At 41.4% G+C, this 14,116-nt stretch overlaps 2 protein-coding genes across 2 annotated transcripts; both read left to right on the top strand.

The window, feature by feature from the left end:
- Nucleotides 1-871: 871 nt before the first annotated feature.
- LOC308229351 (uncharacterized protein) lies at nucleotides 872-8,529 on the top strand (the record flags this gene model as incomplete). Its single annotated transcript, XM_080633309.1, has 3 exons — nucleotides 872-1,807; nucleotides 5,141-5,196; nucleotides 7,593-8,529. The coding sequence occupies 3 exons, from the start codon at nucleotides 872-874 to the stop codon at nucleotides 8,527-8,529; spliced, it is 1,929 nt and encodes a 642-aa protein (XP_080489435.1).
- A 4,334-nt stretch (nucleotides 8,530-12,863) lies between these two features.
- LOC308229350 (olfactory receptor 9S13-like) lies at nucleotides 12,864-13,793 on the top strand (the record flags this gene model as incomplete). The annotated part of the gene is made up of 1 exon (XM_080633308.1): nucleotides 12,864-13,793. One exon carries the CDS (start codon nucleotides 12,864-12,866, stop codon nucleotides 13,791-13,793), a length of 930 nt encoding a protein of 309 aa, XP_080489434.1.
- Between the last annotated feature and the right edge of the window lie 323 nt (nucleotides 13,794-14,116).

Below are 14,116 nucleotides of genomic sequence, written 5' to 3'. Positions count from 1 at the left end.
AGCTAATTCTGGGAAGGGAGGAAGAGATAGTTTGTTTCATGCCTTTTAACATGAAATTAAATATTGCACTAGAGGAACTTTAAAACAAGAAGAAAAAGCATTTCTCAGGTTAGATAGGAAGGGTTAAAGGGGAGAAATGTGCATTTTCCTGTTTGAGAGGGGATTTTTTCTTTTCACTTTTGACCTGTAGAAGTTGAGAATTGTCTATGAAAATCAGCTCATCCAATTGCTTAAAAAGGTGAATAGATGGAGAAATGGAAAACAGGGGATGGGAGGGAGAGAGACACAGAGAAATACATCCCTCCAAAATGTAATTCACCTTTCCTGAGAGCTTAATTGAGAATAACATCTATTGCTCTCTGAAAATACTTGTTTCATTCAGTGAATGTCTTGAGACTTTCTATGCTGGGAAAGCTAACGGGGACAAAGCTCTACCCCACAGGCAGCACAGGAATGACTTGGTTGTGCAGAATTAAGCCGAACTAAGTCATGCAGACACATCCTGGATATTCAGGATCCCCTGCAAGTTAAATAGAACTGGGCAACCCGCTCTTACATGGGCATCCAGTACCCATAGGTTTCAGTTATAATCTAGGCTACTAATTATGAATCAGATATCAAAATACGATATTGAAGTTGTTCTTATATCTTCCACATGATATATGATCTAAATGGAATAATGTTCTTCCCTTTATCCTTGTCGTGTTTTTCCTTTATTATCATCATTCTTCCTTTCTTCTTTTCCACTTGCCATTATTCCATTGTTCACTGCAGCTGTTCTCATTATTTCTTTCATTTAAAAAATATTCCATATATTTTCCCTTTTATTTCCTTTACTTTTTCTCCGAAGCTTGATGCTGTGCCCTTCGCCATGAAGCAGAAAAACAGCACAGAATTCCAGGAATTCATCCTGCTGGGATTTCCAGCTATGATGGAACTTCAGATGTTGCTCTTTGTGGTATTCCTGGTGGCCTACATGCTGACCATCTTGGAAAATTTACTCATCATTATCTTGATAAAGGTGAACCACCAGCTTCACAAGCCCATGTATTTCTTTCTCTGCAACCTCTCCTTCCTGGAGGTTTGGTTCACCTCAGTCACTGTCCCCAGACTGCTAGCGAATTTCCTTGTCGAAAGCAAGAATATATCTTTTGGAGGCTGCATGGCCCAGCTTTACTTCTTCATCTCCTTTATCTGCACTGAGTGTGTCCTCCTTGCTGTCATGGCTTATGATCGTTATGTGGCCATCTGTAATCCTCTGATGTATCCAGTCATCATGAACCACCGGCTCTGCATTCAGCTAGCCGCATGCTCCTGGCTCATTGGTTTCTTGGCCTCCATGCTGAAAGTAGTTTTCATCTCTCAGCTGTCTTTTTGTGGCTCCAACGTCATCAACCACTTCTTCTGTGACATCAGCCCCTTGCTGAACATGTCGTGTGCTGACATGACAATAGCTGAAACAGTAGATTTCATCCTGGCCTTGCTTATCTTGCTGATTCCCCTCTCCATCATGATTATCTCCTACATATGCATCATCAGCACCATCCTGAATATCCCCACTGCCCAGGGCAGGAAGAAAGCCTTCGCCACCTGTGTTTCTCACCTTACTGTAGTCATTATCTTCTTTTCAGCCACTCTGTTCATGTATGCCCGGCCCAAGAGAATCCACCCTTTTGACCTAAACAAGCTGGTGTCAGTTGCATACACTATTGTGACGCCCATGCTCAATCCCTTCATTTACTGTCTGAGGAACCAGGAGGTTAAAGAGGCTTTGAAGAAGATCTTCAGACTGTCCTCCATTAAGATAGTTCCTTAGAGACAGAGTGTAAGAGTTTTCAGTGTAAGGAAAGGTTTTCAGATTTAGGTTGTATTCAGAACTGTGTTGTGCTGCATGCAATAGCTGACAGCTAAGGTGAGATGCATGTGCCTAACACGCCTCATGTTTTAAGAACCTTGGCTATTCTGCTTGATTCATGAATGTGATGCTAAAAGGAAGATTCCCTTCTGCAGTTCCTGTATCATATCTGCCTATTCAAAAGGAGAGGTCTCAGGCACTCCACAGGATTTCACATTCTGCAAGAAGCCTCTACTTAGGCCTGAATCAATCCTCATGGAAGAGAGCAGAAGAAAGTGTTCACAGTGGGATGGGAGAAGCCCAGCTTTTGAAGGAAGGTTGAAATAAACACTAACTAAATTGATGACTTCATATACTGGTCACTGCAGATGAAATGACTTTTGTCTCCCCATTTTTAGCATATATTCATTAAATTCTGTTCTGATAAATTCTGCTGAAGTCACTGTGTATTAGATGGAATATGAACGAACAACCAACCTCTACTATGTATATGTACCGTACTATGTATATGTACTGTAAATTATATATGAATTTACATTTATTTTCCTTTCTTTATTTCAATAAATAATAGTCAAATATTAACAATGTAGATTTTCTATCAGTTTTGAATATCATAGAATATATTGAATATATGTATATAGAAAGCACTAAAACCCCCAATATTCTGATCACATGTGCTGAGATAAGATAAAAAAACCCCAACAGCAATAACAACAAATGATGTGAGACATCAGAATATCCTTAGATGAGGAAAAGCTCCTCACAGACAGAGTTGTCAAGTCATTCATCTGGGCTGTCTCTGGAGTGCTTGTGTGAAAAAACCACACGCTTCTGAACTGATACAGGAGTCTTTAAGGATGCCTCTACATTATTAGTAACTTTACCACCACTTCATTCCTAAGTTGTGATTCCCAATTGTGTTCCCAAGTCACTGCATGCATGTTCACTCAGGGTTGAGTTGTTTGGGGTTTTTTAAGCTAAATGACTTATACTATTGCCAGGCGAGGGAGAGAAGAAATAATTTGTTTCTTTGATTGGTCCCATTGGAAGAATAAATCAAATGCCCAGGTGAAGTCTTCAGGAAAATGAAGGAATAATAAACAGATGTCACGGCACAGGCTCTCTGAACTTCAAGCGATCCGTTCAACGTCGGTACAAGGACTCAGACTGTGAGTGAGATTGAAGTATTTACCAACGTAGTATTTCTTATCATAAATATGAATAACTCTTTCTTCAAGTCTGCTGAGTAGTATACTGGCTAATGAAGCTGGTGAGAAGGAACTATGGCAGGAAAGATCACTTCCCTGTCAGCGTGTTTTAATGAAATCTTTTCATTGGGAAGCCACACAGCAAATCTCATTTCTCACAGAACATCTTTGAATTTTCATGCAAAGAAAGTGAAGCAGTGTCTTTCAACTGAAGATACTTTATATCAGTCTTCCTTTCCCTTCCCTTCTCCTTCTTTTCCCTTCCCCTTCTCTTCCCTTTCTCTTCCATTCCCTTCCTACTCTAACCCTAATTCTTCCTTTCCCTACCTCTAACCCTTCTCTTCCCTTTCAAACTCTTCAGCAATATGAGACAACATGGGGAGTTTTCAAATGAGATTTTTGATGAAGTCTGCGATTTCTGGACACATGGTCTAAGGAACAGAAAAGCTCTATTTAAGCCTGTTGCTTTAATGATGTTAAAGTTACAGCTTGAATTCTGACCTTTAATAGAGTTTTAACTTTACAAAAGAAAAAGCCATTGATGGGGATTATGTAAATACTGCTGCTGGTACTGAGAATATTTTATTACTTTCAGAAGGATCTTTGGTGACCGATTTTCTGGCAAGTCTGTTCATAAATGCAGAAATCAGTTCATTGTACAAGTTAAAAACCACTATCTAGAACAGCTATTGCCCTCGAGAAGATCAAGGAGAAGTTGGGCATTATGTCACTGAGGGAATTCAGGATTGCTGTTATTTTGTTCTAAATACCTTCATCTTGGAATACTTTAATGATTATTCAATGAGCATTTACAGCACTAGAAATACTAGTATTAATTTGACTGCAGTGTGAAAGGAATGTAAAACGGGGGGGGGAGAGAGAAAGAGGGAGGTGTTCTAATGTATTAGAATCACAAATAGTAAGTCACTAATGTCATTGTCTTTACAGAGGTAGATGGGAGACACGGCGGTGAGCAATCACAGCATGGTCAAAGAATTCATTCTCCTGGGATTTCCCATTTCTCCTCATCTGCAGATTCTCTTCTTTCCAATATTCCTCATCGCATATCTCTTAGTTTTAGCAGAAAATATGATCATCGTCCTGACTGTCTGGACAAACTATAACCTTCACACCCCCATGTATTTCTTTCTGAGTAATTTGTCCTTTCTGGAGATGTGGTATGTGACAGTCACAGTCCCCAAGACAATACTGAGCTTTGTGTCAGTGACAAAGGGCATCTCCTTCATGGGATGCATGACACAGCTGTACTTCTTCCTCAGCCTGGGCAACACTGAGTGTCTCCTCCTGGCTGTCATGGCATACGATCGCTATGTTGCCATTTGCAAGCCTTTCCATTACTCTACTATCATGAGACACGCTGTCTGTGTCTACCTTACTGCCGGATCTTGGTTGACTGGTTTCTTACTTTCTGGATGCAAAGTATTTTTTATCTCTCGGCTGACATACTGTGGACCCAACATAATCAACCATTTCTTCTGTGATGTTTCTCCTCTCTTGAACTTAGCCTGCACAGATTTGGAAAGAGCTGCTCTCATGGATTTTGTGGCTGCCTTATTTATTCTCCTGATGCCTCTCTCTGTAGTGATTCTATCTTACACCTATATTATCTTCACTGTTCTTCACATTTCATCTGTACGAGATCGCCAAAAAGCCTTCTCCACCTGTGCATCTCACCTGATAGTGGTCACTGTCTTCTATGCAACAAGCATTTTCATCTATGTAAGGCCCAAAACACTTCCAGTTAATGACACAAACAAAATCATGTCTGCTTTCTATGCTGTTGTTGTTCCTCTCTTTAATCCCATCATTTACTGCTTGAGAAACAAGGAAATGAAGGATTCTCTCCAAAAGATATTGCTAAGAAAAAGACTTTCCTTGCAAAATCATTAGCAGGCTTAATGACAAAAAGATGGTGTAGTTCAGAAAACCAAACAGAAATAATTGGATCTTATGATTAAATCACTTAATGAAAAACTCTGGTTTGTGCTTCAGAAGCTGTGTCCCCGTTTCTGGCACTGCTGCCTTTTAATTTCCTGGCTCATGGGCTTTGCCATAGGAAGGCTTCCGTAAGCACCAGGATGAGAAGCCCAAGGGTTTCCGGGGCAGAAACACGTGAGCGCAGCAGAAGCCTCACATCAAGGGCTGGGGCATCCCGTGCAGGCAGGGGATGTGCTCCTGGCTCATTCCTGTGGGCTTGCTTGTGGCCAAGGTGTCAGGAAATGGGCACCGCTCTGGTGCTTCTCTTCCGCGTGCCCAAGGACTGCCATGGGAGAGGACATGGCACAGCCTTTCCTCTTGCTCCCTCACCTGTCTCTGGGGGAAGGCCATTGTTGTGTGCAGATGGGCTTCTGCTGGGAGGGCTGGACCCTACTGCAACACTAACAGTGCTCTCAGGACACCTCTGCTGGGCTCCTGTGCCTCATCCCCTCTCTGTGCAGTTTCTGTGGGTCCTCAGGGCACACCAGGAGCATGACTGGGCCTGGTCCTTCCCCGCAGTACCTGAGCCCTGTTGTGCCAGTGCGGTCCCAGCGTCTCCTCAGCAGAGTCCCCACGTGCTGATGTTTCTGGCCTTGTGTGAGAGTACAGATATGGGCATGGTTCCATGAGCACACGTGTATCAGTCCCTCCTCGTGTGACCCTCATCATGAGGGTACAGGCACACCATGGCTTGGGCTTGTGATACAGGGTGATCCACCAAAACCCTTTTCATGAGCAGATCCAGCCATGTCCCACTTTACGTGTGCAGAAACTGTTGCGCACTGACCACAGCTCCCCAGTCCACATCCTGCTGGGCTGCTTAATGGTGAAGCCGTGAATGAAGGAGGGGAGTTGAGTCTGTGAAAAAGAGGTGGGATGGGGTGAAGTTGTTTTAATTTTGTCTCACACAGAAAAAACCAAACTAAACCCAAACCCAAACCAGCCCCATTGTTTCCCTGCTTCATCAAGCCTATGACAACTTCAGAGACTGCAGAGACCAGAACCTGTAATTTGCAGATCAATCAATTTGAACTGCATCTGTGCAGGGCTCTGCCTTCAGCTCTTCTGCCTATGTATAAGGCTCTAGAACCATTTGAGACAACAGAACCATAAACCTTCAAGTATAGAGATTCAGCTTTTCTCTGGATCTGATCTTGCTAAAGGCTGCATTTCCCTCTGCATAAAAAGGCTTCTCCAGATGCACCCCGCTAAGTTACAGTTTGTGGGGTTTGCCACATGTTAGACTTTCTGTCACAAATGGGAAGATCTCCTTGTCCTCCTTCTAACTCCCCTTCTGGTTGTTACAGGCTGATACAAGATCACCTCTTAATCTTCTCACCAGACAAAACAAGACCAGCCCTACTCTCAGTACCCATACTCTAAGCCACTGTTGGCCTCTGCTGGACTCTCTCCCTTTTCTCTCAGGCCAGCCCAAGTTATGGTGAATGACTGCCACATCCTCTGCTCCAGGGCTTTGGGACTGTGACTTTTTGGTGGCTGGTTTTTCCCTGTGCCCTTAGATACCAGTTAACATGAGCTGGGTTCAGTGTCTCAGACAAAACCTTAGACATATGCAGGGTTTCTGACTTCTACTCTGTATGGAATCACAGAGGAAACAACAACATCCTCCCTCTTTCTGTGATTGCTTCCACTGGGATTTGCTAGATCAAACCTATTGAGACACTGAATATAAACAATGTGGCTGATTTATCTGTATAAATCATGCAACTGACACAACAGTCTGCGCTTCATCTGTTCCCTATTGATCATATTCTCCAGGATCAACTAAGGCAGTGGATTCCACTCTGAATTCCCACTACAGAAGGTTGAGACCAGTTTTGTTTTTATAAGCACAGGCTAAGGTGTTCTTAACTTGGAAGGAATAATCTGAGTTAGCTACAAGCAAACCAGACCCAGAGCTATAAGGAGTCTATATTTATGCTGTATGTGGGATGCTGTGTGCATGTTTGTATCTCCATAAGCTTTATGTAGCTGTAAGTCTCTTCAGAGCTAGCCATAGGTACCTCTAATGGGGTTCTTCAGACTTGTTTGCCTTCTTTTTATATGAAATTGTATATATCCTTGTGGAACTTCCCAGTTCCCTCCCAGTTCATCGGATATACATGGTATAGCTTTAGAAATGTATAGGCATAGAAACAAAACCACTGTCAATGTAAATGTCTATCTATAAGCTCATAACCTAACCTCTCTTCATACTGGACGGACAATATGATAGCATGATTCATGTGACTGCTTTTAGCCTTGTGTCTTAGCTGAGATGGGACTGGGAGTTCCTATTGATTTCCATGAAGTATGAAGTTAAAAGCAGGCTGACAGCTTTACTATGAGCAATGCTGAGTTGAGTACATGAATTGCACACAATTCATTTCCAGAAACTCAGCAACAAAGTGTCTGAATTTTTACAGCGTCTTAAGTGTGGTGTAACATATTGCTATGAGCGTAAGCCTGTCTGGTTAGCTTTCATTGATTTAATTTATTGCAGGTCGATAAGGCTCATCTTTCCCCTACAGAATGGGTGGGAGGAATGAAACCAGTGTCAGGTATTTCATTCTGCTGGGTTTTCCCACCACTCCTGAACTGCAGCTACTCCTCTTCTCTGCTTTACTTCTGGCTTATTTATTAACAGTGTTGGAAAACTTGCTTACCATTCTCATCATCCGAACTAACCCCAGTCTGCAAAAACCCATGTATTTCTTCCTAGGAAACCTGTCTTTCTTAGAGATCTGGTATGTTTCTGTCATCGAACCAAAGATGCTCATAGATTTCTTCTCTCAAGACAAACATATCTCCTTCCAGGGCTGCATGACACAGTTGTATTTCTTTGTGACTTTTGTTTGTACTGAGTATATTCTGTTGGCTGTTATGGCCTATGACCGCTTCTTGGCTATATGCAAACCTCTCCAATATTCACTCATCATGACTCATCAGTTCTGTACTCAGCTGGCAGCTGGCTGTTGGATGTGTGGCTTCATCACTTCTTCCATCAAGCTGAGCTTTATTGCCCAGCTCTCGTTTTATGATGTAGAGAAAATCAATCACTATTTCTGTGACATTTCACCCTTACTGAATATCTCCTCCAGCGACTCCTCTTTGCCTGAGCTGGTAGACTTCGTCTTGGCTCTGCTGGTCATCATGGTGCCTCTGTGTACTGTGGTCACCTCCTATATTTGCATCATGTTCACTGTGTTGAAGATCCCTTCTTCTCATGGGAGGCAAAAGGCCTTTTCCACCTGCAGTTCCCACTTGACTGTAGTGATATTGTTCTACTCCACCACTCTTCTCACTTATGCCCACCCGAAGGTCATGTACACCTACAGTGCTAACAAGTTGATATCAATCCTGTACACAGTAGTTGTGCCACTTCTGAATCCCCTCATATATTGTCTTAGAAATAAAGAAGTCAGGTTTGTCCTGAGGAAGACCTTTACTTGCATGAGACACATCTAAGAAATCAACCAAAGACTTCGGGAGAAGATCAACTGGCGGTGCTGATGAACTAAAGTCAGGAGGCTCATAATGAAGTGAACCTCTCCTATTCATGCAACCAGGGGCCATATTTATTGAACTAGACCTTGATAAATCTGAGTTTGCCTTATGTATATACTACAGTTTGTTGGTTTGCTTCTTTGTTTTTCCCCTAGGATTCTATGCTGCCTACCTTTCTTTAAAGTCTTCAGCTGAATGACTGTTCCAGTTTTAAGGAGAAGGTTTGGCCATGGCAGAAACTGAACCCCAGATTTTGTTTGCCCTAGATATATTGCTAGGCCCATAAAACTTTGGGTGGGGTTGTAAAAGGCAGGCAAAATGCAGATATCCACATCTGATTCATTTACTTTGAGATTCTGGTATTGTCCCTGGAAAGAAGTAGTAGAAAAGGATGAGTAAACTTCTTAGATACCTGATTTAGGATAAAACAAAACATCTTCAGGAGACAGCTCTTCTAATATAGCAGTAGAGGGAATACAGCATGAGTAGCTCGTGCTGTGGCATAGATACAGTGCCACTTGGACTCAGTCCCTGGTTTGCACCAGAGCCCCGGTACCCTGAATAAGTTTATTGTACCCAGGGCACACCAAATAATTCACTCCAAGAAGAAATGCAGACACAGCCGACAGCATAGATCACTTCACTGTTTCCTTCAGTCTGCATGAGCCCTGGATCCAGCAGTATGTCAGCAGGAGTCATGCCGTTAAAGTCTGACTCACAGACTGCAGTCCAAGTCTTCCCATTGAATGTGAAGGAGTCTAGAGACACAGCTGACGCATCTGTGTTACTGATCATCTGTGAGAAAATCTGATAAAAGGTGCCTCTATGCCATGCTCTGGATATCACAGTGATTCAAAATGTTTCCTGTTCTGTAATAAACATTAAATATCTGTCAGCTGAATGCATGTGACCATGTTAAACCTGGGTTTGAGTTTATAATTGAGCCCTTCATTTCTGATATGGACCAGCACACCAGCACAGTCTGCTCTGTACTAGCAGACTGCCTCTTCAGACTCTGCAGGTAATGAAACATCTGGCTTTCCAGACAGGAAGCCTTCAGACACCTGTGGAAGAACTTGTTCTGTGCATCCTGTTGCCATGGATATAACTCATCCAAACAAGACTTTTTGAGGACTTGATCACAATTTCAAGGATAGGTGTCAAGAAGAGCTTGAGGTGGCCCGTACTAGGAAGCTACCATCAGAAATGTGAAGTGCTGGCTGTGTTCCAGGTATTAATAGGAAATGTGCTGTGACAATGGGTAATTTATGTGATATGAATCTACAATACACTGTAGAGGCAAAGAAAAATAAACCCGGTAGTTCTTTAGTTTTGCATTTGAGAGCAGGAGCCACAGAAAGAGTTAGATATATCAGCATGGATTCCCCCCAAAACACATCAGAATTAGACATCTAATTTTGAGACATCTAATGAGACATCTAAGCACCTACCCTAGGCACTTTCACTATTCATGGACACATATTATCATCCCCAGGAGATATTTTTTCTATACAGCTTGAACGTTTGCCTTTAACTTATAGATGGCATGAATCATTCTCCAACAACACCTATTTCTCCCATGAATTTAAAGATAGCCTGGGTCGGACTGGTACGTTACTTGTGGTTTAACTGCAACAGGCAGCTAGGCCCTAAACACCCCCTTGCTCACTCCCCACTCAGTGGCATGGGTGAGAGAATCAGAAGGATATAAGTAATAAACCTTGTGGGTTGGGATAAAGACAGTTTAATAGGTAAAGCAAAGGCTGTGTGCACAAGCAAAGCAAAATAAGGAATCCATTCACTACTTTCCATCAGCAGGCAGTTGTTCAGCCATTTCCAGGAAAGCAGGGCTTACTTGGGAAAACAAATGTTGTCATTCCAAGTGTCCCCTCCCCTTCCTTCTTCTTTCCTCTAGGTTTTTTTTGCTGAGCATCAAGTCATATGGTATGGAATATCCCTTTGGTCAATCAGGATCAGCTGCCCCAGCTGTGTCCCCTCCCAGCTGCTTGCATACCCCCAGCTTACTCGCTGGTGGGGTAGGGTGAGAAGCAGAAAGGGCATTGACATTGTACAAGCACTCATCAGCTGTAGCTAAACACTTAGCTAAACATTCCTGTGTCATCAACACTGTTTTCAGCACAAATCTGAAATATAGCCCCATGCAAGCTACTATGAAGAAATTTAACTCTATCTCAGCTAAAATCAGTAGAGTGTCAAGGCCGCTGCATCCTTATTACAATATATTGAAGTACACCAACAAAAACATAAACTTTTTCCTCACTTCAGTTTTTCATCTGTAAAGTGAAAACCAGAGCATTTCAGTACTCTTTAGTGAGCTTTGCATTGGAATATTGAATTTTGCAAGGTGTGTAGCTCCTCTAATACAGTGATTTGTCTGCACACATTAATTGGTTTCAAAGCATTGATCTGAAGGTGATTGCTTTGAAACGATGTTCAGAAAATCCTTCAAATACACTGTGAAGAGGATTCCCATCCCGTTGTTACGATGTTTTATAGCTACTAATAATGAAGTAGTTAGATAACCTGAAACAAATAATCAATTATTTATTCAACATGGGCATTTAAGTGTTCTTAGGGAAGTAGAGAACACAGACAAGTATTACACAAACACAAACCTTCTGAGAGTGCAAGTACTCTCTTGTACCTAAAGGTTTATTTCTGGAAGCTTTCCTAATGAAGACTTCTGAATTCAAGGTTAGGTGCCTTTAGAGTATTGTAAATAAATCACCTCCCAGAAGTAATGTACATAAGACTAGGGGCGCAATCTTTGCTCCTGAGAACCTTACCATCCCCCTTCATCTCATCATCTGCCTCTGGGAGCTGATGAGAATGTATGCAAAAGTCAAATAGCTTGGCTGGAGAAGGCATTGATCTATCATGAGTCACAAAATTTGAGCATCTTTTCTATCAAGAAGAGAAGCAACTATTTCATGTAGATATATTTAAAACCAAAGATCATTTCACATACTACTATAACTGCGATGCTTCTGTGCTGAAAGAAGAATGCCCTCGCACACTTCCTGCTTGATCGACAGAGAGACAGACAATCCAGAGACGTCTTCAGATCTCAGGTGAACCAAAAATCTTACAGACGTGCCCCTTTCACTGGCTACAACAGCATCTCCAGCAGCTTCATTCTTAGTTGTGGTTTCTGTTGGCTGGTTTAAAAAGGCCTTTTACTTAAAGCTGTAGTAATGTGTTAAAAATCAATTCACCGGTTTAAAAAGATTAGGTACATGAGGGTGATTACAACGTATCATGAAAATCACAACAAAGCAAACAAAATACCAGCAACTGGGTGGGGATTCATGCCACTCAGCTTTATACATCTATGTACATCTTTATAAATATATAGTTAGCTATGACTGAGCTGGACTTCCCTTTAGGTCAAAGGAGAGAAACAGAAAATCCTAGAGCAAGATTTATAACTTCTATGGTAAATATTTTTAAGTGGGAGCGTTTATCTCTAGCCACTGAATTTAAAGGTAATCTAAATTATTAGTTATAATGTAGGCATCAACCCAGTGTATATATTCAAGCATAGGTGAGACGACACCCGACTTACAGAAACAAAATGACTAAATATAATTGAAAGGGATTTGCTTGAAATATTCTGTCAATTAATATTGTTTTGAACATCCTGTGTGAAGTAAAATAGAGAAAATGTATTTAAGAAAGTTCAACATTTGAACTTTTTCTTCCAAGTACTCTTAAAACCTCAGTTTCTCACCTAAAGAAGTGTTGTCCTTTTAATAACAATAGGCTTTATTTTTACAATTATCTACCTTTTTTCATGCATTTCTTGGCTCATATATTTTTAAAATTGTTTTGCAGCAACTGAAGAAGCATTTGCATTTGTTCTTGTGTTGAGGGGCGAGCATCTTTCTTGGGTTAGCTACAATCTTAGGGCATGATTTTTCTGCCTGGTTGCATCTGAAATAGTTGTTTAGACTAACTTGAGAATGAAATGTCTGTTTCTTGGTTGCTTGTAATGTAGACCTTTAAAATAGGTTGGCTGAGCTGCATGCAGAGTTTTTCTTTGCACTGAAAAGAATATAACAGGGTAATTGGTTCATCTGTAAATGAATATATTAGAAAAATCTTCAGATGTGACACTCGAATCCATTTTCCATTGTTTTCCATCTTTATTTTTCATATTTCTCATGTTTCATGCATCTTACTATTTATCTTATCCTTCTAATTGCTTCTGCAGGCAAAGTATCTGAAATTCACTGCGGCCTAATTTCTTATTTGAACATTATCTGAAAGAAAACATGGAAAATCACACCAAGGCAACTGAGTTCATTTTGACTGGGTTCAAGTCTTACCCAGGATCACAACTGCTCCTCTCTATTCTCTTCTCAGCAATGTATGTTGTCACTGTGGTAGGAAATGCCTGCATGGTCCTCATCATTAGAATGGACTCCAAGCTGCACACTCCCATGTACTTTTTCCTAGAGAACCTATCCATCTTGGACATCTGCTATTCTTCTGTCATCACTCCCAAAGCAGCACTGACATTCTCACTGGGCAGAAGAATAATTTCCTACAATGGCTGCGCATCTCAAATGTTCTTCTTCTCTCTCTTTGGTACAACAGAAGCCTTTTTCCTTGCTGTGATGGCTTATGATCGCTTCAGTGCCATCTGTAATCCACTGCTGTACCAAATCATCATGAATAAAAGACTTTGTGTTTTCATGGTGGTGGGCTCTTATCTATCAGGCTGTATCAATTGCACGATCCAGACAGGCTTTACATTCAATCTGTCCTTTTGTGGGCCCAAAGAAATAAACCACTTCTTTTGTGATGTTCCTGCAGTGATGCATGTCTCCTGCTCAGACACACTTGTCAATGAAATAGTAATGCTGGCTGTATGTGGATCAATTATTGTGGGCACTGCCTTGGTGGTTTTTATCTCCTATGGCTATATAATCATCACTATTGTCCGAATGCCTTCAGCTGAGAGCAGGCACAAGGCCTTCTCCACTTGCTCTTCTCACATGCTGGCTGTCACCTTGTTCTTTGGGGCTGTTTTCTTCATGTATGCTCAGCCTGGGGCCACATCTTCACCTGACAAAAGCAACGCCATCTCTATACTCTATACTATTGTTATTCCCATGCTAAACCCTTTCATCTACACCCTCCGAAACCAGGAGGTAAAAGGGTCTCTGAAAAGACTGTTAAAAAGGAAAGGTTTTCTTTAGTATCTTTATTAAAGATAACAATGACCATAGTGTCCAATTCACTACAGACAGATAGATGTTTAGAATGTAACACAAGGGACATCAGGGCTTGCTTTCAACAGTCTCTTGTGATTACAGATCATTGGTGTAACGGGTGAATGCAGGAGGTATAAAAGAAATCTAACACAACCAGATCAGATGATGGTCAGGATTCATTTAATCAGATGCAGATATTTACAATCCATCTTAGCTGTAATATAGAATCCTTTTATAACTATTCAAAAGGCACAAGCATTTTAAAGCCGTAATTAATCCAACTGTGTATTAGGACATAAAACTCCAAC

This window comes from Psittacula echo, assembly GCF_963264785.1.
Source record: "Psittacula echo genome assembly, chromosome: 23".
In the NCBI taxonomy this organism is placed as follows: Eukaryota; Metazoa; Chordata; class Aves; order Psittaciformes; family Psittacidae; genus Psittacula; species Psittacula echo.
The sequence above is the reverse complement of the archived record's forward strand: the minus strand, read 5'-3'. Positions and strand labels throughout refer to the sequence as shown.